Genomic DNA, 15461 nt, shown 5'->3' with positions numbered 1-15461 from the left:
AAAGGAGTGAAAGCAAGTCAAAGCCACCAGAAACCACAGCTCTAAACTGCCCTGCACAGCAGGAAATGTTCCAAAGGGATCTACACAGGAAGGAATGAGAGCTCTAGAGAAGCTGGTGGGCTTTCCCCAAACAAGCCTTAGGAAGCCTGATGAGGTGCAAATTGCCAGCGTTGTGTAGCACAGCAAGCACAAAGGAAATACCCTAAACACAGTACAGTGCTGTGTGGTGTGAAACTTACCATATGACAGAAAGTAAGCCAGGAGCCCAATGGTGATAGCTGCTGCTAGGGCTGTTCCAAGAACTATTAGAGCAATTTTCCAGGGCTCAAGCTGTCTTATTTTGATGGCTGGCTGATGAATTCTGGGGGGAAATAAGCAGAACAAGAGAATAAGATTAAGAAAAGATCCTTTTCTATTTACAAATACCCAAAAAAATTAAGCCAAAGTTTTCTCCCTCAACATCAGCTGATTCTTCCCAGCATCATTAATTGACTTCTCAACCTTGAAAATGAAACAATAACTCCAAATTGTTTTGAAAAGAGGCAGAAATGTGGTGCTGAGGGCCAAGGTTTAGCACCAGCCATGGTATAGAGTTAGAGAATGCTTGGAGTCGATGAATTTGGAGGGCTTTCCCAACCATAACCACTCTGTAATCCTGTGAAATACATACTGGGATATGCTAGAAATCACAGAACACAGAGTTTGAGGGTCTGAGGGGTTTTATTATTAGGGCTAAATTAAGTAGGAGTCCCATTAAGCACTTTCTTACATGGACATGGTACTTAAGGACATGGTTTAATAGCCATGGTGATGTCAGGTCAATGGCTGGACTCTACCTTAGAGGTGTTTTCTAACCAAAATAATTCTATGGTTCTATGTGACCCTCAACTGGAATTATTATTACATTTTTTTAAACCTGGTAGCTTTTCATACAGCAATGCAAGCAGCTTTCAGATGGCTGAACAAATCAGTTATCAGACACACTGCCACCTTGGTTCCCCAAACTGCTGCGTGCAGTAACATCGCTGAGGAGCCTGCCATGCCTCGTGCACTCCGTATCTACACACTCTCCCAGCTGCTCAGTCCATTTCAGCCCTCAAAGCAGGGCTGGACAAAAAAAACCCCACCAAACAAATAAAAACCAGAAAAATACTTCAGAGGGTCAGCTTCTGCTTCTTCCTTTACCCAGACTAAATCTAAAAGCAAAACCCAGGCACTGGCTGCTTCCAGCAGTATTTGCTGAAGTGATGGAATGACAGGGAAAAGCAAGGACCAGGGAACATGGGCAGGAAGCCTCCCTGGATGCTTCTCTCTGCCATGCCCTTAATTACACAGGTGCTGATCCAAATGAGCTCAAGGAAAACCAACGGTCAGTAGTTAGACAAAAAACTGCCTGGAAAAATAAAAAGGTTACTTGTAGCAAATTCTCTCTTTGGCTATAAACTCAAAGACATCTGAAGATCCTTACAGCCCTGTTATGTTATTAGCCAATACAAAATACAGAACAGGAGGCTGCCAACAGAGGCTACAAGGATGCTGAAGGGACTGGAAAATCTGTTGGATGAAGAAAGGCTGAGACCTGGGTGTCAAGAAGCAGGGTCCAGGCTCTTTGCAGTGGTGCCCAGTAATAGGAAAGGGGCAATGGACTCAAAGTGGAATCCAGGAAGTTCCACCTCAACGTGAGGAGAAAATCCTTTGCTGTGAGGGTGACAGAGCCCTGGAACAGGCTGTCCAGAGAGATTGTGGAGTCTCCTTCTCTGGAGACTTTCAACATCTGTCTGGATGTGTTCCTGTGGGACCTGCTCTGGGTGATTCTGCTTTGGCACGGGGGTTTGACTAAATGATCTCCAGAGGTCCCTTCTACCCCCTAACATTCTGTGAATCTACAATTCTTGGCAGAGTTCTTCATTCTACCTCTCTCATGCAAACACTTATGCCTTGGGGTTAAGGTACAGCCTCCCCCAGGCAAGCAGGCTGCAGGGATCCTCTGTTGAGGACATCTCAGTGTGTTCCCACATATAATTGCAAGGAATAATTGCAAGTGACTACTGCAGCTACATGCAGGAATGAGACAGCAAGCACACTGTGTACGGTACATAAATATTAAAGCAGGTTCTGGTATTTCATTCTAGAATCACAGAATCATTTTGGTTGGAAAAGGCTTCTCAGGTCATCATAAAGCCTTGCAATTACAACAGTATGACTGCAGCACAGAGAACCCAGGCTAAATATTGTGACATTTGCTTGAGTGAAAATGGGAACACTCCTTTGACACTTGCATCTGTTCCGGCTTGTCCTGGAACTCCCAACTAGAGGTTCTTTCACTCCTGCTGTCCTCTAAAGCAGCTATTAACTAACCTCTCATCTCATGTGATTTGCTCCAAAACACATCTGTGAATGCATAGCAGAAAAATAAAAGATAGTCATTCAACTGTCCTGTTAAGTGTTTGGAGATTAGCAGCTCCATATTTCTGAGGCTACTGCATGAAGTTGCCTTAAAACTTTAGCTAGAGGAATTAAAGATATGTAGGTATAAACAGTTAGGACTCTTCCTCATTAAGAAAAGTATCTCTACATCATAGAATCCTGGAATGGTTTGGGTTAGAAGGAACTTCAAAATTCATCCAGTTCTAGCCCCCTGCCACAGGCAGGGACATCTCCTCCTATGCTCAAGGCCTCATCCAGCCTGCCTTTGAACACTTCCAGGACTGAAGCCTCCTCAGCTTCTCTGGGCAACCTGTTCCGGTGCCTCACATGTGTCATGGGCAAAAAGTTCTTCCTAATGTCTGATCTCAGTCAAGCTCCTTCCAGTTGGAAGCCATTGCCCCTCATACTGTCACTCCAAGTCCCTCTCCAGATGTACTGTAAGCCCTAGATAGTAGCTCTTAGAGGAAACCATGAAGTGGGTGGTGAGTTCAGGTTTAATTTGTCCTGTGGGTTTGTTGGCTTTTTCCCCACCACCACCCCAGCAGTCTTTGGCACAACTTACATGCTTTGCACACGTGCCTGCTATCTTTGTAGAGAGGCTCAGCTACAAGAACAGGCAACAAAATGAACAATCAAAGGCATTCCAGTCAACACAACCCCCTCACACTCATTCTTGTAGATGTTCTTATCTTATCTTACAAGGAGCTGCCTTGATTAAACCACATGGAAGGAAAACCACTTAAAAGGTCTTTCGGCTCTAATGATCCTGGCACAGCCCCAAACCCAAATGCTGGGTTTGAGAAGCCCGTTTGAAAGGCTGGGTGCCATTCTCTGCCCTGCAGAGAAGAAAAGAGTCCCTGTCCTATCAGTGGAAGAGATGTGGCCTGAGAGCAGGCTAAGGTGGCTGGGCACAGTTACATAGCAGATGCTGGACGTTTGAAACCCTTTCAGCATCTTTCATACACAAGGTAATGGTTTTTATGATTCTAACTCTGTATTTCCTCCCTTCCAAGTTCCATGTTACCATTTAATAAACAGAGCCCCCAGCCCACAATGCTTGCTCATAGGTGTAATTGCACTCAGATACCTGGCTTTCACTTCATTCATGAAACCTGTTTGAGGGCTTCATTTCAAAGAGGTGCAGAGAGGACTCAGTATCAGCTTCTGAACTGTGTTTGCTTAGACAAGAAGCTGTTGGATGAATACATCTTAGTAAGTCACTTGATTTGGCGGGGGAGAGGGGGAGGCTGTTTTGGAACTTGGGATGTCTGGTTTCTGAATAAAGTCTCCCCATTCCTTTTAAATAACAACTGGGAAGATTCACTTTCCCATCAAGTCAGGCACTCCATGCCAGCACCTTGGGAACTATCAGCTCAAGGAAGCAGGAACAGGGAGCGTAACCAAGAAATCCACAGCAGGATTAAAACCACTCCAGCTGAGAAAGTCACTGAAATTGTTCAGAGCAGAAATGGAGATTTTAAGCCTGCATCAAATACCAGCTGCAAGCCTCCCATTGCCCTGGCTGGGTTTTCTGCTGGGGCCCCTTCTGCCTGCAGCCTGCAGAGTCCTCCCCTCTGTTCTGTTCCAGGCAGCCATGCCCATGCAGAAATCTTAAATACACTGCAGTCAGAGACTGGATTTCACCTCTCAGCAGAAGATTGCCAAATCCCAGACTAAGATTTGTCTGATTAGGAAGAGTGGTGAAATATTTGCTGCCAAACCACAAAAACTGAAGCAAAACTGCCCACACTGATGTACCAATTTTCCTTGGCTGTCCTCTCTGTCTCCCAGTCATTCCTAACACTGTTGTGGCTTTTTCAGCTGGCATTTTCCTAGAAATAGCCCAAGTCATGAGTGGTGGTAGGAGATTTGGAGCTCTGCATTCCCTACTTGGGTTCCCTGGATCCTGACCACATAGAAGGGACCCAGAAACCCTTTCCTCAATAAGCTCACTCCAATAAGCCCAGAGCCAGAAGGATCCCTGCCTGTATGCATCTTACAAGGCAGCTATGAGAAGGACACAGTTAATTATGTCTGGTGATTTTTGCCAACAGGAGCACTGATGGGGGGGAGTGGAATCAGTCTCAAAGGAAAATTAAAAATCCTAAGTGATAACCTAATTTGTTTTTAAAAAACTCAACAACCATGTGATAAACACATTGAATCAATCATGCATGCACCTGCCTCACAGCAGCCTGAAACCTCTTAGCTTACAAAATAAACATCAGTGTCTTGTACCGGCTGGAATTCAGAACTACAGAATGGTTTTGGTGGGAAAAGCCCTTCAAGCTCATGCAGTCCAGCCATTCTCTAACTCTGCCAAGGCCAGTGCTAAACCATGACCCTCAGCAGCACATCTCTGCCTCTTTGAAACACCTCCAGGGGTGGGGATTCAACCACCGCCCTGGGCAGCCTATTCCAATCTTTGAGAACCATTTCAGTCAAGAACTTTCTTCTTATGTCCAACCTAAACCTCCCCTGATGCAACTTGAGGCCATTTCTTCTTCTCCTATCACTTGTTCCTAGGGAGAAGAGGCCAACCCCCACCTCACTCCAACCTCCTTTCAGGGAGTTGTAGAGAGCAATGAGATCTCCCCACAGCCTCCTCTTCTCCAGACTAAACACTTCCAGTTCCTTCAGCTGTTCCTCACCAGCCTCTCAATGTCCTTCTTGGAGTGAAGGTCCCCATTAGAGTCACTTCTTGCATAGAAGCAGAATTAAAACTGACTTCTACAAGTCAAATTGCCTGCTTCAGAGGAGAAGCCTCCAAGGTGTTTCTCAGCAGGGCAGAAAGCACTCTGACACCTCTGGGAAACCCTCCACTACCTGCAGTGAGCTTCACCTCAGAGATAGTGTCTAGCTAAGTCAGAGTGACAGTCATCATGACCAGGAAAGAGAACACAGGCTCTGCTCTGGCATGCATGCATTGGCAGTGTCTGCTCAAGAAAGGTGCTGACAGGACAGCCCAACAGCCAAACCCAACCAGTCACCTCAAGATGATCTCTTCTGGGCTATTAAGTGTCCTTTGCTTTCAGTCCTGTAAGAGAGGTGTGTTTAGACAGACCAATCTTCTCCACAGTTTTTGAACAGACAGTGCTTCAATTTTATTGAGGTGGTGTGAGAAGGAGGAAAGAAGAGAAAATGCCCTGTCTCAGCCTTACCAGTCTCTGTGAGTACACAGGGCAGTGTGCTCACAGGACACAGCACAGGACAGTGGTCAGTCCTTCTGCTGACAGAAATCTTTTACTGTTAGATGAAATGTTACTGGAAATCAACTCCATGCACACCAGATCTCTTCTGAAGACTTCTGCAAGTCTGACAGAACAGAGCAGCGCTTCTTTGAGGCTGCACCTTGAATTCTGGTTTTAGTTTTTGAGCCCTCACTCCAAGAGGGACATTGAGGTGACAGACCACATGAAGGTTTTTTGGTTGTCTTGTATCAGAAGCGTGACGGATTTAAGCAATCCCAAGCTTTGTGTCAGTTTGACTTCATTCATAATGAAGATCTCTCTTGTAACCTGTAATACAGACATGAAGGACAATGTGATGGACACAGAATGGCTTGACTTTAGTGGCATTCTGCTGAACCAAATCATAAAACCTTCTGTAAAAGTTCATAATGTGAGGCACTTCTGCAACATTCTGTAAGAGGATCAGCAAAGGCCAGAAAAGCTACTGAGTGTCCACTGGGGTTTGATCAGTTACGGCGAAAAGCTCTTAAGGCTCAGGGAGGAGGTCCCTTCTCATTCTGGTTTTCTTGTCTAAAATGGCAAAGGAACAGTGATGTGTTCAGTGTACCAGAGTCCAAAACACTTCACTGTAGTTTCTTGGTATCTGGATCTTCTCTGGGGCAAACTGAGCAGTATTTGGTTTCTCTTTGGTACCATGGAGGAACCACATCTGCCTGCTGCAATAATCAAGGTTAACTCCCACTGATGCCAATGCGACATGAGTGTCCTTGCAGCAGGGCTGGTATCCATTTCCTGTTACACCTCAGCAGCCTGTAATTTACAATCATTTTGTCCAGCTCCTGCATGACAAACTGGTGCAAGTGGTACTGCATTTCCACCTACTTGTAGACTATCACATACTGCAGCAGTCACTGTACCTCACCCTGCCAGGGCACAAGCGCTTCATGAGGAAGTTGGAGGTAGGGCACTGCTTCCCAGACTGCAGGACACAGCACAACAGAGGGACAAGAACAGCAAGGCTGTCTACTCCACCCAGTCTTTCTTAGCAGCTTTGCTTCCTGAAGGATTTTATGGAGCACGTGCTCTAGCTTAGCTTGAAATGTGATAAGAGGCATCTTGGGACTGGATATAGCTAGAGCGGAAGCACTGCCCTTACAAGACACAGCACCACAAGCTCAAGCAGCACAGCTTCCAGCTCCACACTCAGGTCTATGCCCTTGCCCAGCAAAGAGCTCTGGACATTTCACAGGCTACCTGGGGGCTTTGATTCAGACCAGGCTGTGTCCATCCCTGCTCAGGTGTGTAAATATTCAATTATCCAACACGCGATCCCTAGCGTCCTGCAGATTTTACAACGGTCTAACCAAACATCTACTCTAACTAAGTCTTCTAACAAGGAGGCAACCAAACTCGACACAGGTTGTTTAACTACCCCCTAGCACACTGTCAATAAGATTATTTACACCCTTGTTGCTATCAGCAAGACCTGGCAACTGGCTTTGCACCTAAGCAGAACAGGGAATGGGTTCTCCACTCCACCCAGGAGAGGACTCTTACTTGGCATCCTCTGTGTGCAGCACGCACCAGCTGATGCGCACAGCTGATGGGACTTCACCTGACAGCTAAAGCAGCAGAGCTTTTAGGGCATAGATACTCAACAAGGCAGAGGGTCTTTGGGTATTGAGCAGGGTACCACTGGGGAGCACAGAACTAAAAGCTGAACTCTGTCTTCTCCTGATAAAGTCAATATAGACTAAAATGTTATAGAACCATAGAATTGTTTGGGCAGGAAAAGAAATCAAGGATCAGTGAGTCCAACCAGCAACCTAGCACCACCATGGACATTAAACCCACACTTTTCTTGAACACCTCCAGGGATGGTGACTTCACCACCTCCCTGGGCAGCCTCTTCCAATCCCTGACCAGTCTTTCAGGAAAGAAATTGTTCCTACTATCCAGCCTAAACCTCCCCTGGCACAATTTCAGGCTCTTTCCTGTCCTTCTATCACCTGATACTAGGGAGAAGAGACCAACCTCCACCTCACTGAATTTTCCTTTCAGGGAGTTGTACAGAGCACTGAGATCTCCCCTCAGCCTCCTCTTCTCCAGACTAAACAATCCCAGTGCCCTTACTTGCTCCTCACCAGACCTGTTTCTCCAGAGCCTTCATCAGCTCTTTTCCCCCTTCTCTATTGTCCTCACAAAAGGAGAAAGCACTGAAGTGGGCACAAATAAATTTTCTCAGTCCAGTATCCATGTTTCTATTTCAGTATGTCCAGAAATAATTAACCCCTCCAATTCTTAGAAACTCTGAGGATGGGAACAATAAGTAGGCTTGCAATTACCCCCAGCCATTTACTCAAAGCAGTACCAGAGAGATTAATGTAGTCTCTAGCAATCCCTCCCAAAATACAGCCCCCTCACCAAATCATCAGTGTTAAACCCCCCAGTAATTCCAGATTCTTCTAGATTCTTGTTCCTGAGGTTATTTTTTTCAATCTTTGTCAACTGCTGAGGGAACAACATAAACCAAACTTGAGGGAGGCTGAACATCTCCTCCTGTTGCCACTTGGAACCAGGAGCCAGAGAGTTGAACAGAAATGACAAATTCAAGGAGACTCACTGGACATTTATGACCAGGTCCTTGCTCTGACCCAAGGAAGCACAGCAGCGTGTCACAGTTGGGAGACTTAGTTCTGTTAAAATGCTCTGAATTTTCCAGCACTGTCTTAAATGTTGTTACAGCAAAGCAAAACTGAGGACATCCAGCTCCTCTGACTGGACAAAATACTTTGGCACAAAACAGCTTGCCAGAGTCATGCTGCCATCACTGGACTTTTAACTGGACTGTTTGAGGGAAATAATATTGTAACTCAACCCGAGTGAAACCCATGGTTTCCCAAAATTGTGCTACTAACACTGGATTTTGGCACAAAAGAACTTTCCAGATTATGCACTGAGCTATAAAAGCTTGCTGGGGCAGGATGAGACAATCACAGCAAGGAAAGGTGTCAATCTAAGCCACCCTATTCTCTCTCTAAAGAGGAGGCAAATATTTGTGCTCCTGGCTATGCTAGGGAAGGATTCACCTCTGCATTTCTCACTCCAGCCATGTGTTATTCTTTCCTTCCCAACCACAACATCCAAAGCCTCCCTTTCAGCCTGCAGCTTACTCTTTAGCTTTCCCCTTTTCATGCTGCATGTTCCAGAAGGGTCCATGCTGTGCCCTAGATCTAAAAGGATGAGAGGAGCAGAGAGAGCAGCAAGGTCCAAGGTCAGGCAAGAGAACAGACAGACTCCTCTTCCACATCTACAGATGTCCTCGAAGTCCTAAAGCTGTCCCACAAGCAGTATCCTTTACACCCACTGCACCTTCAAATCAGGCTTCCTGAGTTAAGACACACCACCTACTTTTGAAGGTCCCATGGCAGGTCCCGGTAGGTCTGGTATCCCTTCTGACCACCAACCAAGGCTCGACTGAAGTCTGGGCTACGTAGCGAATGCGGCTGGTAAACGCAGGAGTCGCGCTGACTGCTGTGACGGGAAGGGAAAGGTGCTGAATGAAGATCCTTCATTGAGGCACGGCTGGCGCAACACCCGGCACCCTGTGGGTTATTGCAAAACGAGGGAGCAGACTTCAGCGTGAAAACAAGCAGAGGTGAGCATGGAGTTGATAACGAGACTGCAGCCTTCGGATCAGCTCCGCATCAAAGAGCTCCCCAGGCAGAGATGGACAGAGCAGATAAACCGGCCCGGGCACGAGGGCTGGTTCTTCACCACAGCACAACAGGAAGCGCCAGAGGTTTCCCTTTTCCAGCACTCCCTTTCTGCCCAGCCTACGTCCCTGCACCAGGCCTTCTCCTGAGCGGCACCTTCTGTCCTGCGCTCACTGCGAGGCCCACAGCACCTTCTGCCCTGTGCTCGCTGAGAGGCTGACAGGACAGAGGCACCGCACTGCCCGCAGCGCTGAGCCTCTGGCCTTCCGAGGCAGCCAACACGAAGGCCAAACACAACCTGCAGGCACCAATGGCTCGGTCAGGCCGGCCTGTTCTCCTCAGTGCTCACTCCTCCACTGCTGTCCTGGTCTCCCTTGGCATCAGGGACATGTCAACTATAAGTATCCAGCCTCCTAATTACATGTTAGTCACTAAATGGCTGGCATAACCCCGCCTGTGGAAAATGCTTACTCGGTGAAAATGGCCACCAATCTGCTTGGAATTCCCTTCTCCCAGCACAAACGTGACCCTTCAGAGCCGGCTGGAGAGGGGCAAAGGTGGGCATCCTCCAGTGAGAAATTCTCTACTTACATCTAAAATACCAAACCAAAAAGGAAAATTGCCAGAAACCAAAATTCTGATTTCTAGCCTTTGATGCGCTTCGATTTGTGTCAAAAGGTCTGAAGCGTTTGGTTCTCCAAGGAAGTCTCAACATTTCAGTCATTTTTATGGGGGAACATTTCTCATCTTCCAGAACAAAAACCCCTCTGTAACAGAGTGGGGCAAAATAATAATAATAAAGCAGACAAGACAGAAGTTTTCCTTACTCATACCGAGACATTTCCCATCGTTTCCCAAAAATGCCCATTTGGGTGCACTTGGATGCAGTTGTAGGCACAGCCCATTTTAGCAGTGGGAAAAGTTGACTGGTGTTGCACAGCATCTCCTGTTTCTCTAACACTGATTTCTTCCTTTGCTTTGATCAAATCAATTCTCTTTTTTTTGGGCTCCATCTAACTCCCAGTAGAAAAAACCCTGCTGGACTTCCTTGTCTTCCATGAGGATTTACAGACTGAATACACAGTTACGTGTCAAGCACTCTCATCCTCCTTGGGCATTCTCCTTCCCCTCAGCTTTGTCCTTTTCTATTTAAGGGTTAATAAAACTCAACAAATTTTGTGCACAAAGGCAAACCTTGCTCCACCCAGAAACACAGCCCACACCCCCAGGGACTCCAAAAGAACTGGGGATGAATTACAAACCAACTCAATCCAGAAGTCAAAATAGTTTCTCTTCTTCCTCTCTTTTAATACTGTGATTACAGAACCTGACATCCTTGCAAGACTCACTCATAGAACAGAAAAACCTTAACTGAGTTTCAGACATAACACAAAGAAGGGCACAGAAACTTCTGCCCAGAATGGTCAGGCTGAGGTTTTGCACAGCAGGCTGCTCACAGAGTGCAAAGCTGGCAGCATTGTGAGCAGATTACTGACATGAATTTGGTCACTAGTATTTATTAATCAATTGCCCTGAAGTCTAGACCAAGAACACTGAGAACAGACAACCCTTGAAGTCTTCACCTTGCAAGATGAAGAATGTTTTCCCTGATGTGCCCAGAAGTTCAAAGGCCAGTTCTGCCCACCTAGGTCAAGAAAAATCCTTATTCCAGTAGGAGCAGGTTTCAGCAAACAGCTCCCTCAGATTTTGGCCTCTGAAACAAGGCTCTGGGGAGGCAAAGAAAATGAATTACAATATAAGATTGTAAAGGGTTTCTGAAGGTGGTGGTAGAGGGAAGGTCTTGAAGAACAGGTGAATAAACATCTGGTAACTTTCAGAACACACTAGGAAAGACCTTCTGGTTGTTATTGCAGAGCACGAACAATAGAGGTATTCCACAAGTGTGATTTGATTTGATTTCCCTACAATCAAGAATTTTTTGTGATCTGCATCATAAAAAACGAAGCTGGAGCACATCCCCTGTGTAGACAGCCTGCAAGAGCTGAGGCTGTTCAGAGAAGAAAGGCTCTGGGGAGACCTTAGAGCAGATTTCCAGTACTTGAAGGGGGCTACAAGAATGCTGGGGAGGGACTTTTGACAAGGGCTTGGAGTGATAGGATGAGGGCCAGTGGCTTTGAGCTGGAAGAGGGGAGGTTGAGACTGGAGATTAGGAAGAAATTATTGACAGTGAGGGTGGTGAGACACTGGAACAGGTTGCCTAGGGAGGTTGTGGATGCCCCCTCCCTGGAGCTGTTCAAGGCCAAGTTGCATGAGGCCTTAAGAGACCTGGTCTAGCAGGAGGTGTCCCTGCCCATAGCAGGGGGGCTTGGATAATCTTTGAGGTCCCTTCCAACCAAAACCATCCCGCAAACCTATGAACAAGGTTGCTTTTAGTTTCAAATGAAATGTTAAAATTAACTGTCCTAGAAACCAGTGGAAAATGAGAAAATAGACTTGTGTCAGATCATGCAAAAATCAGTTTGCATGTACCTGCCCCCCAGGAACAAAAAACAGTACAGACAGGCCAGAAAAGGGCAATGATTAAGGACCAATTTTCTGCACAATGAATCAGCAAGCTGCAGAGTGCTTGGTCTGATGGGGTTATTCAGCAAGCTGAGGCAGCTACCAACCTTTTTTTTTCCCTTCATACCAGGGAAGCAGAAGGGAAACCAGCTATCAAAGCATGGGGGTGGGAATCCCAGAATGTGGGTACACAGGATTTTTGTGAATGAAAGTGTAAAAATTAACCCTGCAAAGTCAGCCCAGCCGGTCAGACAGACAGACTGCTTGCCTAGGAATGGTAATAACAGGCTGCCTGGGGTTGTGTTTGCATACTTACACAGGCTCCTGGGCTGTAGAGGCAAAGAACGCCTTCAGAGAAGTTTTTTTTTGCCAGCCCCATAGCAATAACATCTTTGGAATTTACAGTCACAGATGCTTTACATAATTGTCTCTACCAGTTACTCAACTCAGGCCATGAATTTTAGTCCAAAGACTGTGGTCAATCCCTTCTTGACAGAAATATTTGAAAGAGCTGACAGAAGTGATGTTAAACAGCATGGCCTCAAACAAGCTGAACCAATCAGGCCTCCTTGGAGCAGGGGGTTAGAGGAAGTGACCTCTTGTACATCCCTCCCAACCTAAGTTACTCTGCGATCCTGTGACCACATGGTGAGACCAAAGTGGTACGCTGTGCTGAAATCCTTCCTGAGGACAAGGTCATTCCTGTTTCATCAGCACAGCTCGGTGGTGGCTTCAAGGCCTCCCCCTTCTGAAAAACACAAAGGCACCCTGCACTTGACCTTCAAAGTTCAGGGCAAGTTCTAAATGAGATGCATTCCTTCATACTTTGTAACTTCAGCTGTGGACATAACTACACAGCCCTCCTGTTCTGACAAAAAGGGTCAGCAGTTCATTATCCTATACTTTCCTGTCCCACAGGAAATTCCCAGCCACAGTATTCAACAATTGTTACAGAGAAAACCAACACATAAATTCCACATAAAGGATAGAATGATTCTCCAGAGCCAACATCAGAGCACAGCAAGAAGAGAAGGCAGGTTCTTTATCCTGAGCCTTAAAAAGTCACTCAGAGCCTGATTTATGATACAGAATCATAGAATTGTTTGGGCTGGAAAAGCCCTTTAAAATAGTGAGTCCAACCATCAGCCTCACAGCCACTAAACCACATCCCCAGGTGCCATGTCCACAGGTTTCTTGAATACCTCCAGGGATGGTGACTCCACCACTTCCCTGGGCAGCCTATTCTAATCCCTAAGCAATCTTGCAGGGGAAAAAACATTCCTAATCTCCAACCTAACCTCCCCTGGTACAATTTCAGGCCATTTCCTCTCCTTCTACCACCTGATATTGGGGAGAAGAGATCAACCCCCACCTAGCTCCAACCTCCTTTCACGGAGTTGTAAAGAGCAATGAGGTCTCCCCTCAGCCTCCTTTTCTCCAGACTCAACACCCCCAGTTCCCTCAGCTGCTCCTCACCAGGCCTGCTCTCCAGACCATTCACCAGCTTTGTTGCCCTGCTCCAGCCCTGCTCCAGCCCCTCAAATTCCTTTTTGGAGTCAGGACTCCAAACTGAACCTAGTATTTGAAGTGTGGCCTCACCAGGGCTGAGTATAGGGGCACAAGATCACTTCTCTGCTGCTGGCCTCACATTGGCTCACGTTCAGCTGCTGTCAATCTGCACCCCCAGGTCTTTTTCTGCTTGGCAGCTTTCCAGCCACTGTGCCCCAAGCCTCAAGTGCTCCCGGGGTTGTTGTGACCCAGGTGCAGGACCCAGCACACCCATGTTGTTCTCTGCTAGCCAGCATGCAGAGGCTCACAGATGCTGCGGCCCCAAGCTCTGCCGTGTGGATCTGTGCTCCCCTGGTTGCTCTCCAATTAGTCCCTCTTTCAAAGCCCTTCTAACAGAAACTGCTACGCCCGTCTGAGCAGCAGCCAGATGGGCCAGCCCAGGAGAGCTGGCAACGCCCTGAGACAGCCCAAGTCCCCCACGGCTAGAGTCAGTAAAGAAGAATTCATAGCTGGGCAGCCCATGGAAGGCACAGAGGGTGCACACAGGTGTCTGTCCTCTGCAGCTGTTTGGCCACAGCTGCTGCTTGGTTGCTACAGTGGAACAGGCAAGCCTGCATTTTCTCCCAGGTGTTGCCCAGCAATCAAGCTGCTGTCTACAACCATGACACAAACCCCCTCCTCCCAGACAGGCGGCAGGCATCTCCCAAGGGATGGGAGATCTTTCTATGGCTTGGGCTGGGCCTACAAAGAAACAAGGCACATTAAGATAAACCAAAAACATTATCAGTTGAAATAGAACAAAAGAACAGCAGCATCATTTCACACATCAGAAGCACCAGAGAGACTTTACTGGGAGCACTACCACAGACATCTGCAGGAGGCAAAGCACTCAAAACAAGCCTTTTCTACCCAGTTCTGTCACCACAAAAGGGTTAGCTTGGATTTGATTTTGATTAGATGAGACATTAGGAAGAAATTCTTCCCCATGAGGATGGTGAGGAACTGGAACAGGTTGCCCAGAGCTGGGGAGGCTCCAAAGCCTGGAAGTGTTCAAAGGTAACTTAGATGGGGCCTTGAACAAGCTGGTTTAGCAGGAGGTATCCCTGCCTGTGACATGGGGGGTTGGAACTAGATGATCTTTAATGTCCATTCCAACCCAAACTGTTCTGTGATTCATATTATTTGTTAGCAGCTGACTTGCCTTGTGGAAGCCAGTCTGGCTCTTTGAGATGCTTTCTGCCACAGCTGTTGTGTGTCCCAGTCTGCTCAGCAGCAGTATGCAAGATCCCCCCAGTGTGGTTCTTGTGAGCAAGCTCTTGATGTCTCACACACGGCACTAGCCTTCAAGGCCCTAATAGGCTAAATTAGACAGAAGGAAAATCAAGCCCAGGGCCTCCATTCTGCAGCTGCTTCAACTGTGGCTGTCCTTTCACCCAGAGTTCAGGAGCTGAGTCACTCTTGACAGAAAAATGCAGCAGGCTTCAGGCAAAAGTGCTCAGCATCAAATGAGGATCCTGCTTGGTTTACTGCCTCCCTCTGGGACCCTCTGGCCCAGCTGACTCTTGGGTAACCTGCTCTCTGCCTGGGTGGCACAGAACAGACTATTTGCCCTTCTGGGTCCTGCTATTTTCATTGATTACTCAATCCATGGTAACAGTGCCAGACAAGTCAGGCACTAAGTACTGCGTCTAAGGGTCAAGAATGAGGATGACCTGGTGCCAGTCTTCTTCAGGTTGTCTACCAGAGCATTCACCCAACACAGAAAGAGCTGAGGGGCAGTCAGCCCATCTGAGACAGTACCATGGCCACATGCCCTTCCCTAGAGCTGCTGGGCACTTTGGGAGAACAGAATCACAGCTTAACTGAGGTGGGAACTCTGGAGATGGTGCAGCCCAAAATCCCTGCTCAGAACACGGGAAGCTAGGCCAGAATGCTTAAGGTTATATCCAGCTGGGTTTTGTTTCAAGTTCAGCCACTCTCACAGCAAAAAATGATTTTTTTCTCTGATGTTCTCACCACCACCCAGCATGGGAGACACTGTTTCCTAGTACAACCCCTCCATCTGTCTGTCCTCTGGGGAAGGCATGAATCCAGT

The 15461-nt window shown here is 47.1% G+C and overlaps 1 protein-coding gene across 1 annotated transcript in view; it reads right to left on the bottom strand.

Moving 5' to 3' along the window:
* Positions 1-9532, bottom strand: part of LOC137461491 (transmembrane protease serine 11E-like) — a 46485-nt gene extending 36953 nt beyond the window's left edge. The window contains exons 1-2 of the mRNA XM_068171213.1: positions 9030-9532; positions 240-361 (exon numbers count right to left, since the gene is read on the bottom strand). Coding sequence (XP_068027314.1) covers positions 240-361; positions 9030-9193 — 286 coding nt within the window. The 5' untranslated portion in view covers positions 9194-9532. The remainder of the gene's footprint in view (positions 1-239; positions 362-9029) is intronic.
* Positions 9533-15461: the final 5929 nt, after the last annotated feature.

Source organism: Melanerpes formicivorus, unplaced genomic scaffold (assembly GCF_026170545.1).
Source record: "Melanerpes formicivorus ecotype bairdi unplaced genomic scaffold, bMelFor1.0.p_v2 SCAF_4, whole genome shotgun sequence".
In the NCBI taxonomy this organism is placed as follows: Eukaryota; Metazoa; Chordata; class Aves; order Piciformes; family Picidae; genus Melanerpes; species Melanerpes formicivorus.
The sequence above is the reverse complement of the archived record's forward strand: the minus strand, read 5'-3'. Positions and strand labels throughout refer to the sequence as shown.